A 13,648-nucleotide genomic window follows, 5' to 3' on the forward strand; every position below is an offset into this window, starting at 1 on the left:
GCAACATCAAGAATTTGTTTAAGGAAGATCAAGCTGAAAGTTCTAGAAAGGCCAGTATTCTAAAAAAAAAAGAGGACTGGAATTTTGGACTAAATTGAATTTATATCTTTGGGTGAGCATATAAATTCTGTGTAAAATTGGAGAATCAATTATTTAAAAATAAATAGAAAAATGTAAATTGCTTTATAAAGTCCATGTAGACATTGCAAGTAATTGCTCGAATTTCTGTCAAGACATGACTAATCAATTGAAGCCTCGTTGTGGTACCAGTTGTGCATTAAACTGTGGACGCTTCAGCTATCGGATCTATTATTTATTTCATCAATAATGTCTGATTCTCACTTTCCATCAAGACCAACGTATGTTTTCTCAACAGGATAGATATTTGGGGTGAGTAAATACTCTTTACGTTAATCTACACCCGTCCCTCGAAATAGAAATATAACCGTCTTTCCCCGCTCATATATCATCTCCATATTGTTTCAATGTTTTCCTTGTATGCCACAAAGTCGAGGATCAGTTTCACACAGCTTACAATGCTGAATCGAACACTGACTTTATGGCCACATTTGGGCTACTTTTTACTGTTAATAGTTTTTTTATTTATTTATTTTCCTCTGCAGTTATTTTATAAACATTTAAATCTGTTTCTCCACCACCCTATTACACCTTGCTGTCCCTATATATATATATATATATATATATATCACGCACGCATATATATTATTGCTTAATTTTCAATTCCATGGAAAAACTACCGTTTTTTTTTTTTTACCATTCATTATTATTGTTATTATTATTGTAAACATCGTTGCTTATTATTATTGTTATTATATATATATATATATATATATATATATATATATATATATATATATATAAAGGACAAAAACCCTTGAGTTTTTTTTTCTCGTGATATTTTCTAAAATCATTAAAAAAAATATCCGAACAGTAAACGTTATGGTATACTGTGGGCTTATTAAATTAGTGTCATTCAGAACCATCCGTAAAATTTGGCTTTAATCACACCAATAGTAATAATTGGTTTTAAGTTGTGGTACACGGTTAGCAAACTAGAGTACATCGACTTAAGTATTTTACCGGTACTTTATATTATCGATCTCGAGGGGTATGAACAGTAAAGTTGATTTTGGTGGAACGTAAAGAACTGGAACAAATACCTCGGAAGTTTTCTATATTCTATCGATTCCGTAAACCTAGCGACTTAATAATATTAATAATCCTTTCTACTATAGGCACATGGCCTGAAATTTGTGGAGAGGGAGTTTGTAGATGTAATCGTCCCCAGTGTTCAACTCGTTTTTAAGTTTCTCCTTATTTTATCGATCCTAAAAGAATGAAAGGCCAAGTCGAACCCGGCGGAATTTGGGCATCTGTGAGATACAAGGGTTCCGAAATATTGACTTAACGATACAATAAAAATGAACATATTTAGTCTATTGTTTTATAATTATTTCGGTCAATGAACAAATATAATAAATAGAGAATATTGTCGGGTCCCTTGTACCGTTAAGTCAATATTTCGAGACCCTTGTATCCCACTAGTACCGGAATTTATTCAGAACGAAAAGAGCCGGAATAAATGCCGCTAAGCATATCACCCGGCGCGCTAACGATTCTGCCAGCTCGCCACCTTTACAATAATAACCAGAACAACAACAACAAGAATAATAATAATTTTTACAGGAAGCACAAGGCCTCAAATTTGAGGGAAGGGATTAAGTCGATTATATCGACCCCAGTGCGTAGCTTGTACTTATTTACTCGACCCCGAAAGGATGAAAGGAAAAGTCAACCTCGGCGGAACTTGAACTCGGAACGTAAGGATGGACTAATAATAATAATAATAATAATAATAAAAGAAAAGGCTGTAGCAATTTTCCTTGGTTAATATTTTGAAGTTTTTTTTTTATTAAATTATATGAAATTATCCAATCTATAAACGTCAAGCCTCACACGCGCACACACACACATATATATATATATAGGCATAACTATAGGGTTCTCCGTACATCTCTGTTTATAAATAAATCACACCTGATTTGATTGACGTTAGGGTTAGGGTGTGATTTATTCATAAACAGCTAGAAGAAAACGGATAATACTGGTAAGTCGTTCAGTTATTTCCCTTGAATATTTTTTTAAATTTTTTTTATCCCCCTAAACTTGAAGATTACCTATATATATATATATATATATATATATATATATATATATAATGTGTGTTTGTGTCCTTTAAATGACAGTTGGTGAACTGTTTAAATGGCTATTATAATTGTACAAGGAAATATCAACATCATTATTAATTTTTTCTTTGCTTTTATAAAGGACGAAGCTGTTTGTCCTCGAGAAAGAGAGAGAGAGAGAGAAAAAAAATTAATCAATACTCTAGCACTAATTACCATTGTTTCCATGATGATAGAGAAACGTCAGATAAAAAAATACATCCAAAAGTACAGTCGTTGTTTTACTCTAGGTCAGACTAAATTGAGCAACTCTTTAGGATCTTTGAGACGTTTTCAAGACGTTTCAGCCGTGACCAACCCCTATTTCTCCCTCCAAGTTTGCTTCCCAACTATGTGATCATGGGTTCGGTCCCTCTGCGTGACACCTTAGGCAAGTTTCTTGCACTGTATAGCTCTTGTTAAATCAAGGCCTTGTAGGAGAATCTGATAGACGAATACCGAAAGAAACCTGTCGTCTCTCTCTCTCTCTCTCTCTCTCTCTCTCTCTCTCTCTCTATATATATATATATATATATATATATATATATATATATATATATATATATATATATAGATAGATAGATATGTGTGTGTGTATGTATGTCCATACCACTTGTCAACCGTTGTTGATTTGTTTACGTCCTCCGTAACTTAGCAGTTTGGTAACAGAAACTGATAGAATAAACATCATGGTTAAAAAAAAAAGTAGTGGATCGATTTATTCGACTAAAATCTTCAAGGCGTTGCCCCAGCATGGTCGCAGTCCAAAGACTGAAACGAAGTAAAAATTAATATATATGTGTGTTTTTATATATATATATATATGATGGTCGTCTGTTATATAAACAGGTGCGTATTTGACAAATCCACCAAATTAATTCATTATGAAAATAATTTATAAAAACAATTTTGTGGATATTATTAATAAAAATTATTTTAGAACAGCCTTCACGCTACCCTCTAAAATAATTTTGGTGCTAAGACCGTTTCTAAAAATATTTCTCAATGTGGGTGTGAAGACGAAGCAGTATTACAAAAAGTAGAAATGTTTTGGTGAAAAACGAAAATATATCCGCGCCAAATTTTCTTGCCAACCCAAAACACTGGCCGCATTATGGCGGCTGATCGCGTGGCTGAGGTATTACAAAAACCAAGTACTCTGGCGACGAGTAACGAGTAGTGACATCTTAAGATTGGTGCTGTGAGTGGCTGCACCCACGGGGTCTTGGGAAATATAATTTCAGATAATCTTGCTCAATATGTTCGTCTTATCAAAACGTCCTTGAACTTTGGTGTAAAAATGAAAGCGGCATAAACTAGTGAATTACAGGGAATAAATTTAATACGTTACATAATAATAATAGTTACAAATTTTGCCGCAAGGGCAGCACTTTTGGGGGAGGGGACGAGTCTATTACATCCAACTAGTACTTATTGTAACTTTCTTTCGTTTTCACCTGCATAAGCGTCAAAATTCGATCATATGGGATCATATGTTCGTTAATTTCCGAAATTTTTTTTTATTTATTTACTTTTGTTTTCATGACGTGTGGAAGGCGACATTTGCTTTGAAGTGAGATTAGAAAGTGAAAGATGTATGTACGTGTATATGAAAGATAGGTGTACGTGTGTATATCGGTGTGTGTGTGTGAGAGAGAGAGAGAGAGAGCGTGCGCACACGCGCTGTTCAGCTCGATGTATTTGTAGTCAGTCATACACAAACACGCGCATACACCCATAATCTTAAATATACACGTATATACATAAATACATATGCATGCATCTTTTTTTATGTGTGTGAGAGAGAGAGTGAATGAAGGTGTGTGTTCTCGTATGTATTTTTTTGCCTGTATGTGTAAGTGACTAAGGTTCGTTCTTACTGGCTTCATTTGTTTTTCAAAAGGTCAGAAGTTTAAACTCTTCAGTATCATAAATTTCCCAGAGCTTACTAAAACTGTTTGACATTTTATCTGTACCTGCTTAATCTAGAGTGTAGGATTCACATATACATAAACACATACATACTAGCAGGCCGGCGAGCTGAGAATGGATGTGGGCCCAAAGTGGGATTACATGGAAAACAAAATAGAACCAGCAATGACTCTGGTAAAAAGGAAAGCAAACTAGTCTGCAAGTTCTATGTAAAGGGTACCTGCTGGCATAGTGACATTGGGACAGGCTGCAGATTTGCTGATCCCAGATCTCATGTGAATGGTACTTATTCCACTCGCTCGAAGACCAGGAAGAACAGCCTCCAATGAGACACACAGTCAGGTCACCACCATGAAAGTGTGTGTATGGTGCATGCACTGCTCCTACGAGGAAACAAACTGTCGATGCAGTGCAGATAGCAGCTGCTGGACAGCAGAAGATGGTAAGGCAGCTGACCTGGCTTCATCAGACATCCAGTGTGAGGGACACATACCAGTATTCATGACCACCTCAAACAACAAAGGATCCATGGTGGCCACCTCTGACACTTTTGCATGTGTCAGACCAGTGGCCACTACCGACACCCTACATGTCACATCAATATTCTTGCTGTATGTCAGGGGCTTCGTAACAATCCCAACAACGCAAAACAAAGTACTTAAAAGATTTAGTGACATGTAATCAAGAAATATGCGTGTCACTAACCAGAAACTATGCTGGTCCTATGGAGGACCATCTGAACTACTGCTCTTAGCTGTGGTCACTTTATAGTGTCGGATTAATAATGGAACTAGAGGCAGTTCAGTGATGTTACACAAGGAAGATTGCATCAGTGGAAGAGCTGAGCTACTGGGAGAGAGTGAAAAAGTTACAACTCTACTCCCTGGAGCAAAGACAGGAGAAGTATACAATTATATTTGTGTGGAAGATACGGGAGGGGCTGGCAACTAACTTTGGAATCAAGAGCTATATCAGACCCCAAATAGGACGTCACTGCACTGTTCCACATGTCCCAGCTGTCCCATGAGGATCATGTACTGTAATAGCTTGGGATTCAAGGGCCAACAGCTATTTAAGACCTTAGCAAAACACCTCAGGGATCTCCATGGAGTGGGGGTAGATGTTTTCAAGAAATAACTTGACCTCTTACTATTCAAGATCCCAGATGAACCAATATCAAAGCAAGAAACTAAAAAGAGGGCAGCAGTGTCGAACTCCCTCCTTCATCAAAAGCCAATCACATAGGATTGGCCATTTAAGAGGTGTACATGTGTGTTTGTGTGCTGAATATAGTGTGCACACATACACACACAATCTTTCATATACATGTACATTTCGTATACTCATACATATATCTTTCACTTTCTGCTCTTACTTCAAAGCAAATGTCGCCTTCCATACATCATGAAAACAAAAGTAAATAAATAAAAATTTTTTATGGAAATTAACAAACAACCAGCTAATCCATTTGATGTTTATGTGGGGGAAAACGAAGGAATGCCCTTATGACATTCTAACAACAATAAAGGCGGTGAGCTGGCAGAGTCATTAGCAAGTTAGACAAAATGCTTAGCAGCATTTCTTTTGACTCTTTATGTTCTGAGTTCAAATTCCGCCAAGGTCACCTATGCCTTTCATCCACTTTTAATCAGTAAAATAAGGTACCAGTAATCAACTAACTCTCTACCTCCATAATTGCTGGCCATGTGCCTTCATTTAAAACTAATTATTATTATTATTAAATTATACATAAGGCCAACAATTTTGGAGTAGGTGGTGGGTTTAATTGATTACAGAGATCTTGGTATCCCTTTCATTACCAACCTGGCTGAAACCGCTTCTGGCTCTGAGTACAAATGAAAGAAACACAGAGCATCTCAACAGAAATATGGTAGCAAAAGGGTTAAAGACAGTCAGTCAAATGTGTCATCAATTTGCATAAGATTTGGCTGTTATTTCTAACAAGCCAATCTGCAAATTAACCTTTTTGATACCAACCCTGCTGAAACTGCCTCTGATTCTGTAGTACAAATGTCTTGTTTTCAATAGTTCTAAATTAAAATCTTCCACCAAACCTTTGTCACAATTTATGTTCCTAACAACAGCTTAATTATAACTAAGTTATTTTACCAAATTCTTTGTTATATTTAAAATTAATTGAAAGAAACACAGAACATCTCAAAATAAATACAGTAACAAAAGGGTTAATATATTCACTCTGGTCAGTTGAAAGGCAAAGTTGACCATGGCAGAATATGAACTCAGAACGTGAAGAGCCAGAAGTACCACAAGGCCTTTTTTTCTGGTGCTCAAACAATTCTGCCAATTTTTCATCATTGTCATTTAACATCTGTTTTCCATGCTGGCATGGGTTGGCTGGCTTGACAGGAGCTGGCAAGGCTGAAGAGCTACACCAGGCTACAATTGTCTGCCTTGACTCTGGCACAAGTGCTTCTATATGTTGCACGTGCACATGTGCTTCTTTATATGGCACCTACACAAGTGCTTCTTATGTGGAACCTGTACAAGTGCTCCCTGCATGGCACCGGTATCAGTGCTTCTTATGTAGTACTGGCACGATTGCATTCTATGTGGAATCAGTATGGGTGCTTTTTACGTGACACTAGCACAGGTGCTTTTTACATGGCATCACCACAGGTGCCTATTATGTGACACTGGCACAGGTGCTTGATTTAGGCACAAAGCCATAATTTTGAAGTGAAGAGTTAGTCGATTATATCAATCCAATTCTTCTGTAGTTATTTTATTTTGTCAACCCTGGAAAGATTTAAAGCAAAGTTGGTCTCTGTGGGTTTTGAACTCAGAATGTAAAGAGCCGGAACAAATGCTGCAAAGTAATTTTTCCAATGTTTTAAGGATTCTGTCAGCTCAAATTTCCTGATTCTCCCGAAAGCCAGGTTATTTGGCACAGCAAGGAATATAAAATTGCAGGATGCAGTTTGATATCTAAGCAATCCAAAAAGAATGATAATAATAATAATAATCATTATCATCATCATCATCGTTTAACGTCTGCTTTCCATGCTAGCATGGGTTGGACGATTTGACTGAGGACTGGTGAAACCGGATGGCAACACCAGGCTCCAATCTAATTTGGCAGAGTTTCTACAGCTGGATGCCCTTCCTAACGCCAACCACTCAGAGAGTGTAGTGGGTGCTTTTACGTGTCACCCGCACGAAAGCCAGTCAGGCGGTACTGGCAACGGCCACGCTCGAAATGGTGTCTTTTATGTGCCACCCGCACAAAAGCCAGTCCAGGGGCACTGGCAACGATCTCGCTCGAAAACCTTACCATGGCCAGTCAGGCGACACTGGCAACGGTCACGCTCAAAATGGTGCATCTTATGTGCCACCCGCACAAGAGCCAGTCCGGGGGCCCTGGCAACGATCTCACTTGGCTTGCTGGGTCTTCTCACGCACAGCACATATATATCGTCGTCTTCGTTTAACGTCCGCTTTCCATGCTAGCATGGGTTGGACGATTTGACTGAGGACTGGTGAAACCAGATGGCTACACCAGGCTCCAATCTGATTTGGCAGTGTTTCCACAGCTGGATGCCCTTCCTAACGCCAACCACTCAAAGAGTGTAGTGGGTGCTTTTACGTGTCACCTGCACGAAGGCCAGTCAGGCGGTACTGGCAACGGCCACACTCATCTCGCTCGAGAAACCTCATGTGTCACCCGCACAAGAGCCAGTCCAGAGGCACCAACAACGATCTCGCTCAAAAATCCTACAACCCCACACAAGAGCCAGTTCAGGGGCACCGGCAACGATCTCGCTCGAAGAAATTTCATGTGTCACCAGCACAAGAGCCAGTCCAGGGGCACCGGCAACGATCCCGCTCGAAAGATTTCACATGTCGCCCGCACATGAGCCAGTCCAGGGGCACTGGCAGCGATCCCGTCCCGCTCAAAACATTTCATGTGTCACCCGCACATGAGCCAGTCTGGGGGCACTGGCAAACGATCCCGCTCGAAACATTTCATGTGTCACCCGCACAAGAGCCAGTCCAGGGGCACTGGCAACGATCCCGCTCGAAAGATTTCATGTGTCACCTGCACAAGAGCCAGCCCAGGGGCACCGGCAACGATTAATTGTGGTAATAATAATGGTTTCAAATTTTGCTACAAGGAAGGGCAGCAATTTTGGGGCATTAGTCTATTACATTGACTCCCAGTGTTCAACTGGTACTTATTTTATCGACCCCGAAAAGATGAAAGTTAAAGTCGACTTCAGCGGAATTTAATAATAATAATTCTTTCTACTAAAGGCTCAGGACCTGAAATTTTTGGATTTAAGTGGTTTGTCAATTCTGTCAACCCCTGTGCTCAACTGATACTTATTTCATCAATTCCAAAGCAGAATGAAAGACAAAGTCAGCCTCAGAGGAATTTGAATTTGGAATGTAAAAGTGGATGAAATTCCACTCAGCATTTTGTCTAACTCATTAATGACTCTGTCAGCTTGTAGCTTCTCAATTAATGTATATCTTGGTTCAGCAAATTAATGTTAAGTTATCTGTTTGTGTTACCATAACATTAATATTAGTAATATTAGTTTTCACCTCTTGTCACAGTAGACTGTAATAGAAATCCATGAGGAATCTGTCTTGTAGGTATTACAGTATTTGGTGGTCGTAAATAACAACAGTTAAATATATAGGTGTGGCTGTGTGTTAAGAAGCTTGCTTCCCAGCTGAAGAATTTTGGGTTCAGTCCCTACTACATGGCACTTTGGGCAAGTGTCTTCTACTATATCCTTGAACCCATCAAAGCCTTGAGTGAATTTGATACACGGAAACTGAATGAAGCCTGTCACATATATGTGTGTGTGTATCTGTGTTTGTTCCCCTACCACTCTTTGCTTCCCTGAAACTTAGTGGTTTGGCCCAAGGGACTGATAAATTAAGTACCAGATTTCAAAAACTTATGTAAATTTGACTTAAAAGTTCTTCAAAGTGATGAAGTGTGCAGATAATCAAATGTAAATTGGTTCTCACAACCTCTTTCTATTGGTTAGTAAAAATATAATGTGTCAAAATAAATACGTCATATGTAATGTGGAGAATTCTGAAAAGTACCTCACTATCAAAAATGATTTAACTCGGTTCCTGTGTCTCATGTGCATAGTACCAAGATTACTCAGTTCCTGAAGAGTAATGGTTAATGGCTCAGAAGTCCATCTAGCATTGTGAAATTTCATTTGCCTAAGGATTCCACTAGTTTCATCATTCACCAATATTACGCCTATTGCTATGCCTACTTGAAGTGATATTGTGAATGGTTCCAAATTCAAAGGTCATAGTAACCGAAAAATGAAAATCATAAAAGACACCTTATCATGTCAATATTGGTACACTTATTAATACTTTTATGCTACCTGTCATTGACGAAACAATATTTGCCGAATTGCAGCATTCCTGGTTTTAGTAAGGTCAGTACAAAACATGCCTAGTATCAGTTGCCATTGGCTGTGAAAGATTATCTTTATGTTACTATTCAAGTCTTGGAACAATGACATCAGTATACAAGACTCTTATACTGTATATGTTTTCAGTGGGCGTCAAGTCAAATTATCTGACAGAATAACTGACTGGATCTACCTACACATATTTAAATAACATCATTCTATGTTGGTATATCTAAGGAAGATTATGACAGACATTTAAAAGCATTTCTGTCATGTGCTAAACATCTAAAAATATCACTTTATTTATCAAAAATGGGGGGTTTTTTCCCCACAAAAAACGCATGAGATTCTATGGGTAAATAGTTATACTTTCATGATACAAAAGAACTCCTGACCCTCCTGGTAGACTGTTGCCACTTAAATTCATTGGGTTGGTTGTCTTTTACTACAAATTACTTTTTCCTGATAAAGTGAAATAGTGAAATGTACCATTTTACCAATTTTTGAAGAACCTGTTATCACCTTCAGAAATATTAAAGTCAATATAGAACAAGTTTGTTTTTCATGCTATCAACATCTCTGTGCCATTTACTTTTGAGAGTGATGTCACCAACATAGTTCTAACTGCAACACAAACAGGGCACCCCATTGCCTTTTGCTCTTGAACAATTCACTCCAACAGTGAATTGTTTGAATATTCTTATTGAGAAAGAATCCATTGCAATTATTGAGGTTTTCTGTTCTTAATTGTGACACATTCTTCATGACAGACTGACAAAGTGTCAGAGTAATTTTTTTGAGAAATCCTTTCATTGCAAGATAAAAGAATGACAAAAAAATCACATTGGTGAATCAGCCATTCTGTATATAATTTTGACATTTTTATCAATGTTTAAAGTGGAAGGTGTGTATTTATGTCTTATCTGCAGTATACTTCTCTGTTTGACCCAGATTATAAATTTCTTTAATGTATTCACGTTAAAGTATGTCACCTTGGTGTGAGAAAACTTGTATTACGTAAAGGAAAAATAATCTTACATTTTTATTTCTGAATATTTTGTAAAGTCTGTTATGGCTGTTTGATAGACTCCAAACCAAAACCTATTTCTCACAGTTCTCTGGGTCAATTCCTCATGAAGGCTATTCAGACTGTAAAATATATTTTATGGGGTTTCCTTCAAAGATTGAAACTACCTCAAGTTGATTACCTTTTAATGGCTGATGAATATCACCTTCTTGTATCTACTTGTGTAGATATCCTCTCTTAACCTTTTTGCTATCTGATTCCAAATGAAATACCTTGTCTTTTAATTAATTTTGAAAAAATGGATTAAGTGAAAAAAATTGTCACTATTAAGCTGGTGTTTGGAACATAAATGAACAGAATATTTTGATGGAAAGTTTTAATTTAAATCATAAACCAGGGGTGGTCTCAGGCAGGTTGGTATGAAAAGAGTTGTTGTTTGATGTTTTAAAGAGCAAATTTTCTTTAGTTGGAACTCCTGGCACTATCCACAATGGTAGAACTTATGTTTACAGATGTGATAAATTTCCTAAAACAAGGAATTGTGCCAAGAGGATTCCTGTAGGAAATGGACAGTGCCAGAGAACAAATCAGACAGTACACAAATCAGAACTATTAACTCTGAAATCATAGAATTTTCTAGAAGCTTATTGGGAAGGCCTTTGTTTTGGAGTACTTCACCCAATTTGATCTCTTTCAACTGTTGCCAATATAAGACTATTGATTGCCCCACCTTCTTTTAATTCACCTGTCTCCAGTTGATGTCTCCTGATCTTGTCTAATTTCTCCTGATGCTCTAAGATATAAAAAATGTAAACCCATACGAAAGTGTTCCTTTGGTAGTCTAAAACCAGACCACTTGATTGTAGTTACAAGTTTTAGTTTTTTGTTTGGGATATTAATGGAGTTGGTAGAAACTATTTCACTTTATTCGTTGCAATTCCTGACATTTCCAGGTGAAACTAAAGCTAGCAAGGTTGCACTTATCAGATCCTAATCTCAATAGCATTCTTGGTTCTCATTCTTTGTTTCACATTAATACTATTTCTCAGGAGGGAGATTCTTTCAGTGGTAGAATTATTGAAATAATTTCAACGTATCCTGCTGTATCTTTTAACAAACTTTGCTGTTCAAAGAGAATGACCAAGCCATTGGAAAGACTCAGTCCTTCTGTCACCTTATTTTTTATTGAGATACAATAGACTTAGATGTGGCTGTGTGGTTGAGAAGTTGGCTTCCCAATCACATGGTTTTTGGTTCATTCCCATTGTGTAGCATCTTGGGTAAATGTCTTCTATAGCCTTGTGATTGGATTTGGTAGATGGAAACTGAAAGAAGCCCTTGTTTTAGTAATTTTAAATGTTTATTGTTCTTAGGTATATATGTTGATTTAAACTCCATGTATATTTGTTTGTTCTATAATTCAAGTAATTTAAGTCGTTGTCAGGTAATGGACAAAATGGCTGTTTAATTAATAATGGATTATTTAGTCTTTTTGTAGTTAGGACATTATAATAGTTATAATTTGTTTTAGGTAGTTTGTTTGCTTTGTCTTTATTGTTTTATATATTTTTAGATATAATTTTTAATTTAATTCCATTTTAATTAAAAGCAATTATTTGGTTAATTTATTTTATAATATTGAACATATTTTATAGATATTGATCTGTGCTTGTTTTCTTCTTGTACATTGTTCAAGGACATTGGCTATGGGATATATTGCTCTGCTAGTTTTTATTGGGCTTGTCTTTGGTGTGGTTTCATGTTTGTTGTGATTTTTTTTATTTTATGAATTGGTGCCACATATTTTTTGTAGACGTTGACAACATCGTGTATGATAGCATTGGGAAATTTAAAAGAAAACACAGAACAAAATATTGTTAAAAAAAAAAGCCAAGATTATCTATGACTAGTGAGTCAAGGTTTGGACGTCTAAGAAGCCGCAGCTGTTATGTAACAATTTCTACAATAAACTTCTGAACATATTTATGATCAAACAGATAAAGAGTTGTTGCACTTGAAGGATATAAATCAACTGTACATATGTATCTCTTTTTGTGTTAATAAATTAACAGTATAAGGCACCGAACTAGATGAAATGTTAGCATGCTGGGTGAAATGCTTAGCGGTATTTAATCTGTCTTTATGTTCTGAGTTCAAATTCTGCTGAGGTCAATAAATTAAGAACCAGTTGCATATGGGGGTCGACTGGCCCCCTCCCCCAAAATTTCAGGATATGCCTAGAGTAGAAAAGAATAAATTAAGTTTCCACAAGACTGTCATATTGCTATGTTCCTTGAATTGTTGGTGAAGTCTGTATTTCCGGTCAGTCATTTTTCTTTGTATCTTGATACCAAGATATCTCTTTTTGTGGTAACAAGCGAACAGTTTCCACAATGTTTGTGATATATGACATAGATATAGAAACAATGTATTTTGTACTCTGTGTTTGTTGTATAGTGTTTATATTTTAAGTTCTTGGTTTGCTGTTCCTTGGGTTGGTATTATCACGCTGATTGTAGGTGGTTGATTAGTTTTTTTTCCTTAATATGTTTAGTTCACTTGTTTCTTTGTACTATGATCTTGGTATTCTTTTTGGGAGTAAGTTCTTTGTTTTATAGGTACTGTTTTGTAAATATAAGTTAATACTAATTAATTTGATGTTATTGCTAGTAGCAACAAGCAGGTGTTGGCACAACGAACATACTATACTATTTCATTCCTGCTGATTACTATTGATTCCCAGGCAGTGTTTGTTTTTAATGGTCAACATAACCAGATTGAGTGGTACTGCTTTGGTGTGGAAACCATAGTGATATCTTTTTGGCAGCTGATGATGATGATGAGAATACATATTTGTTATGCTTGTTTGTTGATTTTTATAACTTAGTCTTGTTATGAGTTGTCCTTCATTCTAGTAAAATGGAAAGAGTTTGTGGAGATTACTTACATTGACATTGGTTGTTTTTCTTAGTAGATAGTCTTATTAAGCTTTCACTGCCATTCATGAATCA

At 36.7% G+C, this 13,648-nt stretch overlaps 1 protein-coding gene across 1 annotated transcript in view; it reads left to right on the forward strand.

Moving 5' to 3' along the window:
• The first annotated feature begins 218 nt into the window (after nucleotides 1-218).
• Nucleotides 219-13,648, forward strand: part of LOC106879503 (uncharacterized) — a 51,147-nt gene continuing 37,717 nt past the window's right edge. The window contains exon 1 of the mRNA XM_052972147.2: nucleotides 219-390. Coding sequence (XP_052828107.2) covers nucleotides 362-390 — 29 coding nt within the window. The 5' untranslated portion in view covers nucleotides 219-361. The remainder of the gene's footprint in view (nucleotides 391-13,648) is intronic.

The sequence above is a fragment of the Octopus bimaculoides genome, chromosome 12 (assembly GCF_046866305.1).
Source record: "Octopus bimaculoides isolate indiv1 chromosome 12, ASM4686630v1, whole genome shotgun sequence".
Lineage (NCBI taxonomy): Eukaryota > Metazoa > Mollusca > Cephalopoda > Octopoda > Octopodidae > Octopus > Octopus bimaculoides.